Consider the following 19,987-nt stretch of genomic DNA (forward strand, 5'->3'; position numbering starts at 1 on the left):
GGATTCTATGATTCTATGATCTGGACACCGAGAAACTTGAAGCTCTCGACCATTTCCACTTCATCCCTGTTGATGTAGACAGGCGCATGTCCTCCACTACGCTTCCTGAAGTCGATGACTAGCTTCTTCATATTGCTGACACTGAGGAAGAGATTATTGTCGTCACACCATTTCACCAGATTCTCTGGGCCCTATTTTACCATTTTGATTCTAAGTGCTGGGCGGACTTGAAACTGGGAGTGTTTCAGATCCGACTTTTAGACCCTTTCTCAGGCACCCCCATACGCACTCTGCCTGCAACAATATCAGCGAGTCTGGATCACGCTGCCCAAACCTGTCCGCACCTGAAACTCTGCAGCTCCAATCGGCGCCTTCAACTGCGCATGCGCAGAACGCTGCTCCCCTGCCACATCCCTCCCAGACCCCCTGGCCCCACAGACATTGCCCCACCACCACAACTGATCCCCTTATCTTCCCACTCCTCCGCCACCCAGACTGCTCGCGGGCCCCTCCTCCCCCCTTCTCCGCCACTGATCACAGGCAGAGTGGCAACGGACCCATCTTCCCCCCCCACTGGTCACAGGTGGAGTGACAGTGCCCCCACCCCCTCCCCACTCCCCTCCCTCCAGCCACGGAGTTTGAAGATGAGTTTTGTAGGAATAATGGCATGGAAGGCTGATTTGTAGTCAATAAATTGGAGTCTGACATAGGTGTCTTTGTTATCCAGGTGTTCTAGGGTTGAGTGCAAGGCCAGGGAGATGGTGTCTGCTGTGGAGGGGACTGTGTACAGGGGATGGGGTATTTATGGAGGGTGTGTACAGTGGATGGGGTATTTATGGAGGGTGTGTACAGTGGATGGGGTATTTATGGAGGGTGTGTACAGTGGATGGGGTATTTATGGAGGGTGTGTACAGGGGATGGGGTATTTATGGAGGGTGTGTACAGTGGATGGGGTATTTATGGAGGGTGTGTACAGGGGCTGGGGTATTTATGGAGGGTGTGTACAGGGGATGGGGTATTTATGGAGGGTGTGTACAGGGGATGGGGTATTTATGGAGGGTGTGTACAGTGGATGGGGTATTTATGGAGGGTGTGTACAGTGGATGGGGTATTTATGGAGGGTGTGTACAGGGGATGGGGTATTTATGGAGGGTGTGTACAGGGGATGGGGTATTTATGGAGGGTGTGTACAGGGGATGGGGTATTTATGGAGGGTGTGTACAGTGGATGGGGTATTTATGGAGGGTGTGTACAGGGGATGGGGTATTTATGGAGGGTGTGTACAGGGGATGGGGTATTTATGGAGGGTGTGTACAGGGGATGGGGTATTTATGGAGGGTGTGTACAGGGGATGGGGTATTTATGGAGGGTGTGTACAGGGGATGGGGTATTTATGGAGGGTGTGTACAGGGGATGGGGTATTTATGGAGGGTGTGTACAGGGGATGGGGTATTTATGGAGGGTGTGTACAGGGGATGGGGTATTTATGGAGGGTGTGTACAGGGGATGGGGTATTTATGGAGGGTGTGTACAGGGGATGGGGTATTTATGGAGGGTGTGTACAGTGGATGGGGTATTTATGGAGGGTGTGTACAGGGGATGGGGTATTTATGGAGGGTGTGTACAGGGGATGGGGTATTCATGGAGGGTGTGTACAGGGGATGGGGTATTTACAGAGGGGACTGTGGACAGGGAATGGGATGTATGAGGAGTGGTGTGTATGTTGAAATTGTGATAACGTGTGTGTGAGCGACTGGATGAATGGGGATGACTGGAGGATATTCAGTGTGAAATTGTTCCCCTCTTACCGTGAGCTTTGTGCACATTTCTTTCAGCACCAGCGGGTCAGACAGCTCTGAGTCAGACGGACCCCCAGCACATTTAATGAAACTCACAGAGAAGGTGAGTGAGGACAGAGATTATGTTCATTTTTCAAATGTGGTCATGAGACTGGGACCTCAGTGGCAAGTCCACTGTTTGTTACCCATAACTGAGTGCTTGCTAAGTTACTACAGGGTCGACCACATTGCTGTGGGTCTGCTGCCAGAGGCAGGCCCGAGCAGGTAAGGACGGTGGATTTCCTTCCCACAGGATGTTTTCAAATGTGATGAGTTTTCACAACAATCGATGATAGTTTCATAGTCACCGTTACTGAGAAACAAGCTTCCAATTCCAGGTTTATGAATTGAATTTAAACTCCACGAGCTGCCATTTTGGGATTTGAACCCGTGTTGCTCTCATTTACCAGTCCAGTGATATTACTTCCATCTCCCTCTGCCACATTGCTTGGGGTGATAGTTACAAGCATCTTTGTACTTGAAAGGATTGGTTTTGCATTTATATTCTGAATTTTCACTGTTATTTTGGGGTCAGTTCTATTGTTTCAGAACACACTGCCTTCTTTCAGTTCAGATTATGAATGGTCCAAGGGCTCCTTCAGGTGGTTAGCAGCAGTTGGGTTTCACCAGGTAAAGCCAGGTTGCTTTATGTCACCTCTGGGGATCGAGCAGATCCAGTCCTCTCCACCCACAGGATACTGAGCAAAACTGTTCAAGCTGTGCAAATGTTCCTCACTGCAGGATTGGGGGCTGCTTTTCACTTCTTAAAGCCCCAGACACTTTTACAAATCTGGTTTCTGGGACGTCAGTGGATTTTAAGCCCCAGTAGGGTGTCTGGACTCACTTCCTGTACTGGATTGGCTCTCCACACTGTTAGATCTGTTGAAGTTTAACATAGAAACATAGAAGATAGGAGCAGGAGGAGGCCATTTGGCCCTTCGAGCCTGCTCTGCCAATCATTACGATCATGGCTGATCAGCCAACTCAATAGCCTAATCCTGCTTTTTCCCCATAACCTTTGATCCTATTCGCCCCAAGCGCTATATCTAGCCGCCCCTTGAAAACATTCCATGTTTTGGCATCAACTACTTCCTGTGGTAATTAATTCCACAGGCTCACCACTCTTTGGGTGGAGAAATGTCTTCTCATCTCCGTCCTAAATGGTCTACCCTGTCTCCTCAAACTGTGACTCCTGGTGCTGGACACCCCCACCATCGGGAATATCCTCCCTGCATCTTCCCTGTCTAGTCCTGTTAGAATTTTATACGTCTCTATGAGATCCGCCTCCCCCCCACCCCCATTCATCTGAACTCCAGCGAAAACAATCCTAACCTCGTCAATCTCTCCTCATACATCAGTCCCGCCATCCCTGGAATCAGCCTGGTAAACCTTCGCTGCACTCCCTCAAGAGCAAGAACATCCTTCCTCAGAAAAGGAGACCAAAACTGCACACAATACTCTGGGTGTGGCCTCATCAAGGTCCTGTATAATTGCAACAGCACATTCCTGCTCCTATACTCTAAACCTCTCGCAAATGAAGGCCAACATACCATTTGAATCATAGAAACCCTACAGTACAGAACTAGGCCATTCGGCCCATCGAGTCTGCACCGACCACAATCCCACCCAGGCCCTACCCCCATATCCCTACATATTTAACCCGCTAATCCCTCGAATCTACGCATCCCAGGACACTAAGGGGCAATTTTAGCATGGCCAATCGACCTAACCCGCACATCTTTGGACTGTGGGAGGAAACCGGAGCACCCGGAGGAAATCCACGCAGACACGAGGAGAATGTGCAAATTCCACACAGACAGTGACCCAAGCCGGGAATCGAACCCAGGTCCCTGGAGCTGTGAAGCAGCAGTGCTAACCACTGTGCTACCGTGCCGCCCATTGCAAGAGGTTCCTTTGATTTGATAGTGGATCATTCCATATGGTTTTCCCTGAAACACACCTTGTAATCTCTGTTTCAGGGTATTGTCCATTCCCTCTCTCTCTTTCCCCTAACCTGTCCCATATCTTCTGGAACAATACTGCCCTCTTATGGCTGTTCAGCTCCTGCTCTATTGCCCCACGACTCTCAACTAAGTGGGACATCCTTTACAACAATCTGAAGTCCCTATCTGCTTCAAGAAGATGACTATCATCCCGGTACCTAAGAAAAGCCAGGCAGCATGCCTTAATGATTATCGGCCGGTGGCTCTGACATCCATCATTATGAAGTGCTTCGAAAGATTAGTCATGGCACGAATCAATTCCAGCCTCCCGGACTACCTGGATCCACTACAGTTTGCCTACCGCCGCAACAGGTACACAGCAGATGCCATTTCCCTGCCCTGAACTCAACCCTGGATAACAAGGACACCTCTGTCAGACTCCTATTTATTGACTACAGCTCAGCCTACAACACTATTATTCCCACGAAATTCATCTCCAAACTCCATGGCCTAGACCTCTGCGACTGGATCCTGAACTTCCTAACTCTCAGACCACAATCAGTAAGGATAGGCAACAACACCTCCTCCACGATCATCCTCAACACCGGTGCACCACAAGGCTGTGTCCCCAGCCCCCTACTATACTCCTTGTACATCTATGACTGTGCGGCCAAATTCCCCTCCAACTCAATTTTAAAGTTTGCTGATGACACCACCATTGTGTCGGATCTCAAGCAATGACGAGATAGAGTACAGGAATGAGATAGAGAATCTGGTTAACTGGTGTGGCAACAATAATGTCTCCCTCAATGTCAACAAAACGAAGGAGATTGTCATCGACTTCAGGAAGCATAAAGGAGAACATGCCCCTGTCTATCAATGGGGACGAAGTAGAAAGGGTCGAGAATTTCAAGTTTTTAGGTGTCCAGATCACCAACAACCTGTCCTGGTCCCCCCATGCCAACACTATAGTTAAGAAAGCCCACCAACACCTCTACTTTCTCAGAAGACTAAGGATATTTGGCATGTCAGCTCGACTCTACGACCAACTTTTACAGATGCACCATAGAAAGCATTCTTTCTGGTTGTATCACAGCTTGGTATGGCTCCTGCTCTGCCCAAGACCACAAGGAACTACAAAAGGTGGTGAATGTAGCCCAATCCATCATGCAAACCAGCCTCCCATCCATTCACTCTGTCTTACACTTCCCACTGCATCGGCAAAGCAGCCAGCATAATTAAGGACCCCACGCACCCCGGACATTCTCTCTTCCACCTTCTTCCTTCAGGAAAAAGATACAAAAGTCTGAGGTCACGTACCAACCCATTCAAGAATAGCTTCTTCCCTGCTACTGTCAGACTTTTGAATGGACTTACCTTGCATTAAGTTGATCTTTCTCTACACCCTAGCTATGACGGTAACATTATATTCTGCACTCTCTCGGTTCCCTCTTTATGAACGGTATGTTTTATCTGTATAGCACGCAAGAAACAATACTTATCACTGTATGTTAATACATGTAACAATAATAAATCAAAATCAAACATGTCCCTCACTCTCTCTTTACCTGCTTGGGACTCTCCCTGGACCCCTTTTAACAAGGCAACCCGAATTGAGGGTCACGTCCTTCATCTTTTTTTTAAACTCCACTGGCTCTACTCTTTTGGCTCTATTAGTCTGGCCTTGGCCTGTTTAACCACCTCAGGTTCACGCCTAACACTGCTGGCCTTGTCCCAGCTTTCCTGAGCCACTTTAACCCTTGCTGGTTCGATCGCCTCCTGCCGGGCCTTCGAACCCACCTTTGTCTTCGCATCCCTACAGAACTCTGCAGGCTTTCTCCAGTCTATCCTTGCCTTTCTAGGGTTATTTGCCGCCAGTCTGTCCTTGCCTTTTTGGGGGTATTTACTTCCAGTGATCTTGCCTTTTCAGAGGTATTTACTTCCAGTCTGTCCTTGCCGTTAGTGTCCAAAGATGTGTAGGTTAGGTGGATTAGCCATAGTAAATGCATGAAGTTATGGGGATAGGGTGGAAGAGTTGACCTGGGTGGGATGGTCCTTCGGCAAGACAGTGTAGACTTAGAATCATAGAATCATAGAAACCCTACAGTGCAGAAGGAGGCCATTCGGCCCATCGAGTCTGCACCGACCACAATCCCACCCAGGCCCTACCCCCACATATTTTACCCGCTAATCCCTCTAACCTACACATCCCAAGACTCTAAGGGGCAATTTTTTAACCTGGCCAATCAACCTAACCCGCACATTTTGGACTGTGGGAGGAAACCGGAGCACCCGGAGGAAACCCACGCAGACACGAGGAGAATGTGCAAACTCCACACAGACAGTGACCCGAGCCGGGAATCGAACCCGGGACCCTGGAGCTGTGAAGCAGCAGTGCTAACCACTGTGCTACCGTGCTGCCCCCTTGATGGGCTGAATGGCCTCTTTCTGCACTGTAGGCACTCTATGGTTCTCTGAGTATTGTGCTGTCCTCTAGACAGTGATCAGGAACTTACAATGTAGCCTTTAGGTGAACAGGCCCCTCTGGAGAAAGTCAAGCCTGGTGCCCCCAGCACATTGTGAGAGCAAGATTGGTTCGGGGCTATAAATCGTATGCACCCCCCCCCCCCCACCCCTTCCCCAACCCCAGGCCCCAAGATACCCACCAACTGGATCCCACGTTCACCACTTCACCTTGACTCTGCTTCTGTCGCTTAGGCACATCTGAAGAAGAAGAGGCTGAGAACGAGAAAGGAAAGGAACAGACTGCACCAACATCAGCTCCTCAATATCCCATCACTGTCAGCTCAGATCAAGCATCAGACGGTGAGTGAGCAACACCAACAGCATAGGCAATACAGTCACCCAACATAGCAATAGAGATGGTGACAAAACCTGTTGGGGAGTGAGGGATGGGATGGGACAATGGAGAGTGTGTGACATTATGGAGTGACATTACAGGATCTGACTCCCACAGCTATCCGGACGACAGTTCTTCACACCCCATATCATGTAAGGACTCCATCCCTTTCTCTCAGCTCCTTTGCCTCAGTCGCATTTGTTCCGATGATGCCACTTTCCAAAGTGGTGTTTCTAATATGTGCTCCTTGTTCCTCAACTGTGGATTCTCATCTACAGTTGTCAACAGGGTCCTCAACAGCGTGCAGTCTATTTCCCACGCCATGACCCTCACCCCCTCCCTCCCAGACAAGAATAGAGTCCCCCTTGTTCTCATATTTCACCCGCCAGCCTCCACATGCAAAGCATAATCCTCCGCCATTTTCGCCAACTCCAGTGTGATGCCACCACCAAACACATCTTCCCTTCACTCCCTTTGTCAGCATTCCACAGAGATCATTCCCTCCGGGATAACCTAGTCCACTCCTCCACTATACCCAACACCTCTCTCATCATTCGTGGCACCTTCCCATGCAATCGCAGAAGGTGTAACACCTGTCCCTTTACCTCTTCCATGCTCACCGTCCAAGGTCCAAAACATTCATTCCTGGTTAAGCAGCGTTTCACTTGCACCTCTTTCAACTTGGTCTATTGCATTCGCTGCTCACAATGTGGTCTCCTCTATATCGGAGAGACCAAGCGTAGACTGGGTGACCGCTTTGCTGAGCACCTTCGGTCTGTGCGCAATCAGAACCCTGACCTTCCGGTTGCTTGCTATTTTAACACACGATCCTGCTCCCATACCCACATGTCTGTCCTTGGCCTGCTGCAATGTTCCAGTGAAGCTCAACGCAAACTGAAGGAACAGCATCACATCTTCCGGCCTTCTGGCCTCAACATCAAATTCAAAAACCTCAGATGATTTGCTCTACCCCACTTCAACCCCTTTGTTTTCATTCTATTTTATTTAATTTTTTACTGTTCTCTACCTTTTATTTCTTTATTGTCTTTCTTCATTTTTCTTTCCTCCCCCCCACTCTTTCCCTCCACTTCATCCCGCTTCCCTTACCTTTTCTCCCCCCATTTCCCCTTTTCTACGCTCTACCTCTGTCCCATTCCCCACCCCCCCTCCCGCCCCCAACATCTTCATCTGTCACAGCTTACAGCTTCTCTGCTGTTTGGCCATTCACACCCTTTATTCTCTCTGTGGACAGCTACTAGCAGTCTTTTCCCCTGGTTTCTATGGCTATGACTCATCTTTTATTCCCTCCGCCTGCAGTATAAATATCTCCCACTTTCTATGTCTTTTAGCTTTGACAAAGGGTCATCTGGACTTGAAACGTCAGCTCTTTTCTCTCCTTACAGATGCTGCCAGACCTGTTGGGATTTTCCAGCGTTTTCTCTTTTGGTTTCAGATTCCAGCATTCACAGTAATTTGCTTTTATTAAAGAGTAGGGCCCATTAGGGTCCAAAGGGGTATTTTCTGGGTGGAGCCAGAGGACATTGATAGAGTGTCGAATGAATACTTCACATCCATCTTCACCCAAGATAATGAGGATGAAGGTATGGAGTTTAGGGAGAGAGACTGTGAGGTTCTTGAGAAATTGACATAGGGAAGGACAAGGTATTGGAGGTATTGGCAGACTTATGAGTGGACAAATCTCCAGGTCCAGATGATTTGTGTCCCAGGCTGCTGTGGGAGGTAAGAGAGGAGATTGCAGGGGCTCTGACCCAAAGTTTTAATTCTCTCTGGACACGAGGGAGGTCATGATGTGGAGATGCCGGCATTGGACTTGGGCAAACACAGTAAGAAGTCTCACAACACCAGGTTAAAGTCCAACGGGTTTATTTGGTAGCACAAGCCACTAGCTTTTGGAGCGTTGCTCCTTCAACAGGTAAGTGGGAGTTCTGTTCACAAACAGGGCATATAAAGACACAAACTCAATTTACAAAATAATGGTTGGAATGCGAGTCTTTACAGGTAATCAAGTCTTAAAGGTACAGACAATGTGAGTGGAGAGAGGGTTAAGCACAGGTTAAAGAGGTGTGCATTGTCTCCAGCCAGGACAGTTAGTGAGATTTTGCAAGCCCAGGCAAGTCGTGGGGGTTACAGATAGTGCGACATGAACCCAAGATCCCAGTTGAGGCCGTCCTCATGTGTGCGGAACTTGGCTATCAGTCTCTGCTCAGCGACTCTGCATTGTCGTGTGTCGTGAAGGTCGCCTTGGAGAACGCATACCCGAAGATCAGAGGCTGAATGCCCATGACTGCTGAAATGTTCCCCAACAGGAAGAGAACACTCTTGCCTGGTGATTGTCGAGCGGTGTACATTCATCCGTTGTCGTAGCGTCTGCATGGTCTCCCCAATGTACCATGCCTCAGGACATCCTTTCCTGCAGCATATCAGGTAGACAACGTTGGCCGAGTTGCAAGAGTATGTACCGTGTACCTGGTGGATTGTGTTCTCACGTGAGATGATGGCATCCGTGTCGATGATCCGGCACGTCTTGCAGAGGTTGCTGTGGCAGGGTTGTGTGGTGCCGTGGTCACTGTTCTCCTGAATGCTGGGTAGTTTGCTGCGGACAATGGTTTGTTTGAGGTTGTGCGGTTGTTTGAAGGCAAGAGGCTGTGGCGCGTTGGAACTGTCGATCAATGAGTTGAGCGCCATATCCTGTTCTTATGAGGGCATCTTTCAGAGTCTGGAGGTGTCTGTTGCGATCCTCCTCATCCGAGCAGATCCTATGTATACGGAGGGCTTGTCGGTAGGGGATGGCTTCTTTACATGTTCAGGTGGAAGCTGGAGAAGTGGAGCATCATGAGGTTATACGTTGGCTTGCGGTACAGTGAATTGCTGAGGTGACCGTCCTTGGTGGAGATGCGTGTGTCCAAGAATGCAACCGATTCCGGAGAGCAGTCCATGGTGAGTCTGATGGTAGGATGGAACTTGTTGATGTCATCATATAGTTGTTTCAGTGATTGTTCACCATGAGTCCAAAGGAAGAAAATGTCATCGATGTATCTAGTGTATAGCATCGGTTGAAGGTCCTGTATGGTGAAGAGGTCTTGTTCGAACCTGTGCATGAAGATGTTGGCATATTGAGGTGTGAATTTGGTCCCCATGGCTATTCCGTGTGTCTGGATGAAGAACTGGTTGTTGAAGGTGAAGACATTGTGGTCCAGGATGAAGCGGATGAGTTGTAAAATTGCATCTGGAGCTTGGCAGTTGTCAGCGTTGAGTACTGAGGCAGTTGCAGCAATGCCATCGTCGTGGGGGATGCTGGTGTAGAGTGCCGAGACATCCATTGTGACGAGGAGTGCTCCTGGTTCAACTGCTCCATGTGTGCTGAGTTTCTGTAGGAAGTCCGGAGGAGTCCAATTCGACTCTTTCCGACTCTAAGAAGCCACTGCCCTCGACTTGACATGTATGCCCAAGCCGTCAGGAGGTGCGTCAACACCAACTTCATCAGCCGCACGCACAAGACAGCCCCGAACATCACCCAAGCACAACGCAATGCCATCCGCGCTCTCAAGACCAACCGCAACATTGTCATCAAACCAGCAGACAAAGGAGGGGCCATCGTCATACTGAACAGAACGGATTACTGCAAAGAAGTGTACCGACAACTGAACAATGAGGAACACTACAGACAGTTACCCGCAGATCCGACCAAAGAACACACCCGTCAACTCAACAGACTGACCAAGACCTTTGATCCGGACCTTCAGAGCACCCTCCGTGCTCTCATCCCGCATACTTCCCGCGTTGGAGATCTCTACTGCCTCCCAAAGATACACAAGGCAAACACACCCGGCCGTCCCATCGTATCGGGCAATGGGACCCAGTGCGAGAACCTCTCCGGCTACGTCAAGGGCATCCTGAAACCCGTTGTATAAAGAACCCCCAGCTTTTGTCACGACACGACGGACGTCCTACAGAAACTCAGCACACATGGAGCAGTTGAACCAGGAGCACTCCTCGTCACAATGGATGTCTCGGCACTCTACACCAGCATCCCCCACGACGATGGCATTGCTGCAACGGCCTCAGTACTCAACGCCGACAACTGCCAGTTTCCAGATGCAATTTTACATCTCATCCGCTTCATCCTGGACCACATCCTGGACCACAATGTCTTCACCTTCAACAACCAGTTCTTCATCCAGACACACGGAACAGCCATGGGGACTAAATTCACACCTCAATATGCCAACATCTTCATGCACAGGTTCGAACAAGACCTCTTCACCGCACAGGACTTTCAACCGAAGCTATACACTAGATACATCGATGACATTTTCTTCCTTTGGACTCATGGTGAACAATCATTGAAACAGCTACATGATGACATCAACAAGTTCCATCCCACCATCAGACTCACCATGGACTACTCTCCAGAATCGGTTGCATTCTTGGACACACGCATCACCATCAAGGACGGTCACCTCAGCACCTCACTGTCCTGCAAGCCCACGGATAACCTCACGATGCTCCACTTCTCCAGCTTCCACCCTAAACACGTTAAAGAAGCCATCCCCTACGGACAAGCCCTCCGTATACACAGGATCTGCTCGGATGAGGAGGATCGCAACAGACACCTCCAGACGCTGAAAGATGCCCTCATAAGAACAGGATATGGCGCTCGACTCATTGATCGACTGTTCCGACGCGCCACAGCGAAAAATCGCACCAACCTCCTCAGAAGACAAACACGGGACACGGCGGACAGAGTACCCTTCGTCGTCCAGTACTTCTCCGGAACAGAGAAGTTACGACATCTTCTCCGGAGCCTTCAACATGTCATTGATGAAGATGAACATCTCGCCAAGGCCATCCCCACACCCCCACTTCTTGCCTTCAAACAACCGCATAACCTCAAACAAACCATTGTCCGCAGCAAACTACCCAGCCTTCAGGAGAACAGTGACCATGACACCACACAACCCTGCCACAGCAACCTCTGCAAGACGTGCCAGATCATCGACACGGATGCCATCATCTCACGTGAGAACACCATCCACCAGGTACACGGTACATACACTTGCAACTCGGCCAACGTTGTCTACCTGATACGCTGCAGGAAAGGATGTCCTGAGGCATGGTACATTGGGGAGACCATGCAGACGTTACGACAACAGATGAATGAACACCGCTCGACAATCACCAGGCAAGAGTGTTCTCTTCCTGTTGGGGAACACTTCAACGGTCACGGGCATACGGCCTCTGATCTTCGGGTACGCGTTCTCCAAGGCAGCCTTCACGACACACGACAACGCAGAGTTACTGAGCAGAGACTGATAGCCAAGTTCCGCACACATGAGGACGGCCTCAACCGGGATCTTGGGTTCATGTCGCACTATCTGTAACCCCCACTACTTGCCTGGGCTTGCAAAATCTCACTAACTATCCTGGCTGGAGACAATACACATCTCTTTAACCTGTGCTTAACCCTCTCTCCACTCACATTGTCTGTACCTTTAAGACTTGATTACCTGTAAAGACTCTCATTCCAACCATTATTTTGTAAATTGAGTTTGTGTCTTTCTATGCCCTGTTTGTGAACAGAACTCCCACTTACCTGATGAAGGAGCAGCGCTCCGAAAGCTAGTGGCTTGTGCTACCAAATAAACCTGTTGGACGTTAACCTGGTGTTGTGAGACTTATTACTATGAGGAAGGTGCCAGAGGACTAGAGAACAGCTAATGAGCTTCTGCTATTTAAGAAGGGTTGTAGAGATAAGTCAGGGAACTACAGACCAGCGAGTCTCACACCAGTTGTACGGAAACTATTGGAGAAAATTCTGAAGGAGAGAATCTATCTAGACTTGGAGAGGCAAGGCTTGATCAGGGATAGTCAGCATGGCTTCGTCAGAGGAAGGCTATGTCTAACAAATTTGATAGAATTTTTTGAGGAGGTGACCAGGTGTGTAGATGAGGGTAGTGCAGTATATGTAGTTTATATGGATTTCAGCAAAGCCTTTAACAAGATTCCACATGGGAGACTTCTAAAGAAGGCAAATACACATGGGATACAGAGTAATTTGATAAAGTGGATTCAAAATTGGCTCAGTTATAGAAGACATAGGGTGATGATAGAAGGCTGTGTTAGTGACTGGAAGCCAGTGTCCAGTGGCGTACCACAGGGATCAATATTGGGTATCCTTGTAGTCATCATTTAGAGAAATTACATTGATGACTATGTGGGTGGTAAGATTAGTAAGTTTGTGGATACACAAAGATTGGACGGGTGGTTAACAGTGAAGTGGAGTGTCTTGGACTACAGGAAAATGTAGACAGGATGTTCAAATAGGTAATATAAGTGGCAGATGGAATTTAACCTTGAAAAGTGTGAAGTGATCCACTTTGGAAGGAGTCATTTGATAAGGAAATATTCAATGAATGGCATGACATTAGGAAGTTCTATGGAACAAAGGGACCATGGTGTGTTTGTCCATAGATCTCTGAAGGCAGAAGGATCTGTTAGCAAAGTGATTTAAAAAAACAGATGGAACACTTGCCTTTATCAATCGAGACGTAGATTAGAAAAGCAAGGGGTCTTGTTGGAGTTGTATGGAACTTTGGTGAGGCCACGGCTGGAGTATTTGTGTGCAGTTCTAGTTGCCACATTATTGGAAGGATGTGATTCCACTGGAGAGGGTGCAGAGAAGATTCACCAGGATGTTGTCTGGGTTTTTAACATTTCAGATATTAATGGCGTTTAGATAGATTTGTGTTGTTTTCATTGGAGCAGAGAAGGCTGCGGGGAGACCTGATTGAGGTGTAGAAGATTGAGAGGCATGGATGGCGTGGATAGGGAACAGCTGTTCCCCTTAGTTGAAGGGTCAGTCACAAGGGGACATAGGTTCAAGGTGAGGGGCAGGAGGTTTAGGGGGGATTATGAGGAAAATCTTTTTTACCCAGAGGGTGGTGATTGTCTGGAATGCGCTGCCTGGGAGGGTGGTAGAGGCAGGTTGCCTCCCATCCTTTAAAAAGTACCTGGATGAGCACCTGGCACGTTAAAACATTCAAGGCTATGAGCCCAGTGCTGGTAAATGGGATTAAGTAGGAGTTCAGGTGTTTCTCACATGTTGGTGCAGACTCGATGGGCTGAATGGCCACGTCTGCAGGGTGTGATTCTGTGGATTCTGTGATTATGGAGTAAGTGACGTTATGGGGAGACTGTGGGGCCCTATTTTACCATTTTGATTCTAAATGCTGGGCGGACTTGAAACTGGGAGTGTTTCAGATCCAACTTTTAGACCCATTCTCAAGCGCCCCCATACGCACTCTGCCTGCAAAATTATCAGCAATTCCAAATCATGTTGCACAAGCCTGTGGGTGGGGCTAACACGCCCGAAATCCTGCATCTTCGATCGACGCCTCCAACTGCCCATGCGCAGAAAAGAAAATGATAGAATGCAGCTCCCCTACCACATCGCGCCCGGGCCGGATAATGCCTCCCCCGGCCCCCACAGACATTGCCCCACTCCCACAACATTACTGACCCCCTTATCCCCCACCCAGACTGATTGGGGCCCCTCTCCCTTCCCCCCCCACCAATCTCGGGCAGAGTGGCAGTGGACTTCCCCCCTCCCCCCCACTGATCACAGGCAGAGTGGCGGCAGACCCCTCCCCCTTTCCCCCTCACTGATCACAGGCAGAGTGGCGGCAGACCCTGCTCCACCTGCCCCCCCCCCCCCAACCCCCCAACCCCCGCCCACCAATCTCAAGCAGAGAGCCGTCGAACGCTCCGCACTTATCTCCTCACTACCTGTAGCACCCGAATCGGACTTCCATAGAGCATGTCTGTTTTGCACCGAATCTGGATGGGCAAATGTGCTGGTAACAGTTGGGCGTGCAGCCCATTAAGTCAATTTAAATACATGCAAATGCATTTAAATGACCATCACGCCTGTTTCGGGCGTGGTCCCGACCGTAGCCATTTTCCGGCCTTGGTAAAAGGGGAACCGACACGGACGTAGGCGTGGATCGTGCTATTCGCCTCACGCCTGACTTTACCAACTTTTCGCAACTGAAAACGGGCACAATGTGATTTTAAAATCGAGCCCTGTGTCTCTCTCTTTGTGTGTGTGTCCGTGTGCGTGTGTGTGTCCATGTGCGTGTGTGTGTCCGTGTGCGTGTGTGTGTCCGTGTGCGTGTGTGTGTCCGTGTGCATGTGTGTGTCCGTGTGCATGTGTCTGTCCGTGTCCGTGTGTGTCCCTTCTTTCATTCTCCCTCTCTGCTGCACAGGCTCTGGGTGAGAAAGGGACCGAACGAGGCAAAGTCCAAGGAAACTCCAACACATCTGGCCAGACACAGAAGCTGGGAAAGGTACAAGGAGTGTCTGCAGTGAGTGCACAGCCGTCTGGCGATAGTCGCCGGCCTCTGAAATTAATCCTGATGTGAGGTCTGATCTCTGCCTTCTGACCCTACCCCCATCTCCCCCTCGTACCCACAAGACAAGGGGCAGCACAGCAGTAGTATCTGTACACATGATAGAGCTATAATTCCAGTCCCCAACCCAGGGGGGTCCTGGCCACCAGAAGAGGTCAAGGTTTACAGGGGCCCTGAATACAGTGGGGCTGTGACACAGCACTCAGGCTGCTGCTTCTGCTGCTGCTGAAAGAGGAGAAAAAGGATAGACAAAAATGCGACAGAAAATATAAATTCAAGTGCGATAACCCAATCATTTCAATGGATAAATGTGGGAGTGAAGAAGCCCGGGAGTTTAGGGTTCTGGAAACGGATGGGGGAGACTGGGAGCTCGGAGGGACTGGGAGAAACTGGGAGTGGGGTGAGACTGGGAGAGACTAGGGGAGACTGGGAACTCAGAGAGACTAGGGGAGACTAGGAGCGGAGAGAGACCGGGAGCTGGGGGAGACTGGGAGCTGGAGGAGACTGCGAGCAGGGTGGGGGAGAGACTAGGAGCAAGGGGGGAAGACAGGGAGCTGGGGGAGACAGGGACGTGGGGGAAACAGGGAAGTGGGGTATACTGGGAGAGGGGGGAGACGGGGAGCATGGGGAGATGAGGCGCATGAGGATACTGAGAGCGGGGGCAGACTGTGAGCAGCAGGATACTGGAAATGAGATAGACTGGGAGCCGGGGGGGGAGGGGAGACTGGGAGTGGGGTGATATTGGGGATCGGGGGTTACTGGGAGCAAGGGGAGATTGGGAGTGGTGGGGCGGGGGGGAGGAGAATGGGGAGACAATGAGCCTGGGGAGGCTGGGGGAGACTGGGAGCAGGGGGATACTGAGAACAAGGGGAGAATGGGAGCTCGGAGAGACTGGGAACAGGGGGAGACTGGAAGATTGGGAGCACGGAGAGACTGGGGGAGATCGGGAGCAGGGGTATACTGGGATCGAGGGGAGACTAGGAGCTCGGAGAGACTAGGGAGATGAGGGGGGGAGAGACTGGGGAGCGGGGATGTGACTGGAGGAGAGGGGAGCTCAGAGGGACGGGGGGGAGACTGGAGCGCGGGGGGGGGGAGACTGGGAGCTGGGAGCATGAGAGTTTGTGCAGCCAATGACTCAGGACGAAATGATGATGTAAGGGATAGGGGTGCTCCTTGTAGTCTGCGAGCAATGTGATATCTAATTGGCTTCCTGCTTTGCTAACACACCAACCCTGTCCACACATTGATTTTTTTTGGATCCAGCTACAGCAAACACACAGGGAGCAGATTGCAACAGCTCGGCCCTGGATAGCACAGCCCATCAGTGCACTCTCCGTCATCTGTGGCCTTGACACCAAGAAAAAGGTGAACATTTCCAACCTGCTGCTGCCTGTTAGAGGACAATAATCTCTTTCCCATTCCATTCTGAGAACATTCCAGTAAATGGATCGAGTGGGTTACAGAAAGACCCCCAGTGAATGGGTCAGTACTGAGGGAGTGCTGCACTGTCAGAGGGTCAGTACTGAGGGAGTGCTGCACTGTCAGAGGGTCAGTACTGAGGGAATGCTTCACCTAAGTCCATCTGGACCTGGAGACTTGTCAGCCCACATCTCCATCAGTTTGCTCAGTCCCACTTCCTCAGTATTGTAATTTCATCAAATTCCTCTCTTCCTCCATCTTATGATTTACAGCTATTATGTTTTTTGTATTCTCCATGGTGAAGTTAGAGGCAAAATATTTGTTTATTTTATCTTCCATTTCCTTATTATCTAGTATTAACTCCTGATTCTCACTGCTCTCGAGGGCCAACATTCATTTTATTTACTCTTTTTCTTTTTAAGTACCTCTAGAAACCTTTGCTATCCATTTTCACATTTATAGTCAACTTCCTCTCATACTCTAATTGCTTTCACTTGATTAACCTTTTAGTCATTCTCTGCTGTGCCTTAATATTCTGATCAATCTTCTGAACTGCAACTCATCTTTGCACAGTTAAATGCTGTTTCCTTAAATTTGATGCTTTCCTTCACTTAGTGTCATAGAGGTTTACAGCATGGAAACAGGCCCTTCGGCCCAACTTGTCCATGCTGCCTTTTTTTTACCACTAAGCTAATCCCAATTGCTCATGTTTGGCCCATATCCCTCTATACCCATCTTACCCATGTAACTTTCTAAATGCTTTTTAAAAGACAAAATTGTACCTGTCCCCTACTACTGCCTCTGGCAGCTTGTTCCAGACACTCAGCAGCCTTTTGTGAAAAAAATGCCCCTCTGGACCCTTTTGTATCTCTCCCCTCTCACCTTAAACCTATGCCCTCTAGTTTTAGACTCCCCTACCTTTGGGAAACGATGTTGACTATCTAGCTGATCTATGCCCCTCATTATTTTATAGATCTCTATAAGATCACCCCTACGCTCCAGGGGGAAAAATGGTCCCAGTCTATCAGCTTCTCCTTATAACTCAAACCATCAAGTCCCGGTAGCATCCTAGTAAATCTTTTCTGCATTCTTTCTAGTTTAATGATATCCTTTCTATAATAGAGTGACCAGAACTGTACACAATATTCCAAGTGTGGCCTTACTAATGTTTTGTACAACTTCGACAAGACGTCCCAACTCCTGTATTCAATGTTCTGACCAATGAAACCAAGCATGCTGAATGCCTTCTTCACCACTCTATCCACTTGTGACACCACTTTCAAGGAGCTATGAACCTGCAGCCCTAGATCTCTTTGTTCTATATCTCTCCCCAACTCACTACCATTAACTGAGCAAGTCCTGCCCTGGTTCGATCTACCAAAATGCATCACCTTGCATTTATCTAAATAACTTCTTTACTTAACCATAAATTATGGGTCCTGCCTTTAGAAATGTTCTTGATTGCTGGAATATATTTACTCTGAGTATTCTTAAATATCTCCTTAAATGTTTGCCTCTGTTCCTTCATTGATATATTCTTTAACCTAGTATCCCCGTCCACTTCAGCTAACTCAGATTTCATGCCCACATAGTTGCCCTTATTTAAGTTTAAAATATTTGTCTCAGACCCACTCTTCTTTTCCAAACTGAATGTAAAATTCAATCAAGGTAGGACAAAGTATACAAGAAGACATTTGGTGCTTGTGATAAAGAGACAGCAATAATCTTGCGTGACTTTAACCTACATATAAACTGGGAATAGCAGAGTGGCAGTCGTAGCCTGGATGAAGCTTTTTTAGAATGTTTTTGAGATAGTTTCTTAGAACAGCAAGTTCTGGAATCAAACAGAGAGCAGGTTATATTAGAATTGGAATTGTGTAATGTGACGTGATTAATTAATGACCTCAGAGTAAAGACACTCCTCGGTATCAGCAACCACAATACACCAAGCCGAATATAACCTGCTCTGTGGTTGGTTGTTCCTTTATCACAGGCAGACAATATATCTTCTTGTATACTTTGTCCTACATTATGTTTACTGTTAGGTGGTGTGTAGACCATTCCAACTCAATACTTCTTTCCCCTACTATTCCTCATTCCCACCCAAATTGATTCTACATCCTGATCTCTTGAACCAAGGTCATCTCTAACTATTGCGCCAATGCCATCCTTGATTAACAGTGCTACCTCTCCACCTTTACCTAGCTTCCTGTTCTTCTTGAATGTCACATAGCCCTCAAAATTCAGGCACCATCCTTAACCACATCTCTGGAATGGTTATCCAATCGTAATTATTTACTTCACTGTGTGCTATCAAATCATTTTAGTTGTCTTTAATTTGTTATCTTTCTAACATTTCGTCTTGGCCATTGTATTTTTGGGTTTTGTCTCTCCGTCCCTTCATCTATTTGATGACTCTCATTTCCCATATTATTATTTTGGTCTCCCGTCTTGACTCGACCCCTTGATTTGCTACATCTACCCAAGCTTGATCCCTCACACCACCGCTCCCCCCCCTCCCCACCTCCCCCCCTCCCCCTCCCCCACCTTTGTTTAGTTTGAAGCCCTCTTTTCCTCCTTAGTTATGCAAATTGCAATCACACTCATCCCAGCATGACTCAAGTGTAGACCATTGCAGTGTTAAAGCCTGCACTTTCCCCAGTATTGATCCCTATGCCCCACTTCTCCCACACCAGTCTTTGAGCCATGCATTCATCTCTCTAATCTTATTTGCCCAATGCCGATTTGCACATGGCTCAGGAAATAATCCAGAGGTTATAACCTTTGAGGTTCTGCTTAATTTGGTGCCCAGCGTCTCATATGATTTTGCAGAACCTCTTTCCTTATCCTACCTGTGTACCTACTTGGACCACAACAACTGGATCCTCCCCCTCCTCCTGTAAGTTTCTCTTCAGGCTGGAGAAAACTCTGATACCAAGCAGACAACAGAGCCTTCTGGACTCTCACTCTTTGCTGTAGAGAAGTGCCTACCCCCTCACAAGACTGTTCCCCATTATCACTACAATCCTGTTTGGTCCCCCTATCCCACTCACAGTTACACCATCTATTGTTCACTGCTGACCAAAACACATGACCTTATTCTAAGAGGTGTGACCGTCTTCTGAAATAAGGGCGGAATTTTACCGGCAACATCCGCCCAAGGTCCGTATGATCCCACCCAAGGCCAATGGAGAATGCTGTTCTCCAAGCCTCGCCTGCCCCCAGAATCGGGGCGGGTGTGCCAGTAAAGTTCTGGCCAAAGTATCCGGATATTTATGTTGCACGGGGTCTGCAGTATGGCTCATAGATCAATAAACCTTATCCGGAACTCCTCCAGTTGCATACATTTTCTGCAGACATGTTTGTTATGGATTGCCTTAGTGTCCCAAAATCCCCACATTCCACAGCTGCACTATAACGCCTGATCTGCTAACCTTCCCTTCTCCAAGGAGAACAAAGTAAAATGTATTTATTAGTCACAAGTAGGCTTACATTCAC

At 48.6% G+C, this 19,987-nt stretch overlaps 1 protein-coding gene across 1 annotated transcript in view; it reads left to right on the forward strand.

Annotated features, from left to right (window-relative positions):
• agbl2 (AGBL carboxypeptidase 2) overlaps positions 1–19,987 on the forward strand; it is an 80,919-nt gene that overhangs the window by 53,225 nt on the left and 7,707 nt on the right. The window contains exons 12-13 of the mRNA XM_078221360.1: positions 1,836–1,906; positions 6,500–6,607. Of these exons, the coding sequence (XP_078077486.1) occupies positions 1,836–1,906; positions 6,500–6,607 (179 nt within the window). The remainder of the gene's footprint in view (positions 1–1,835; positions 1,907–6,499; positions 6,608–19,987) is intronic.

Source organism: Mustelus asterias, chromosome 9 (genome assembly GCF_964213995.1).
Source record: "Mustelus asterias chromosome 9, sMusAst1.hap1.1, whole genome shotgun sequence".
Classification (NCBI taxonomy): Eukaryota; Metazoa; Chordata; class Chondrichthyes; order Carcharhiniformes; family Triakidae; genus Mustelus; species Mustelus asterias.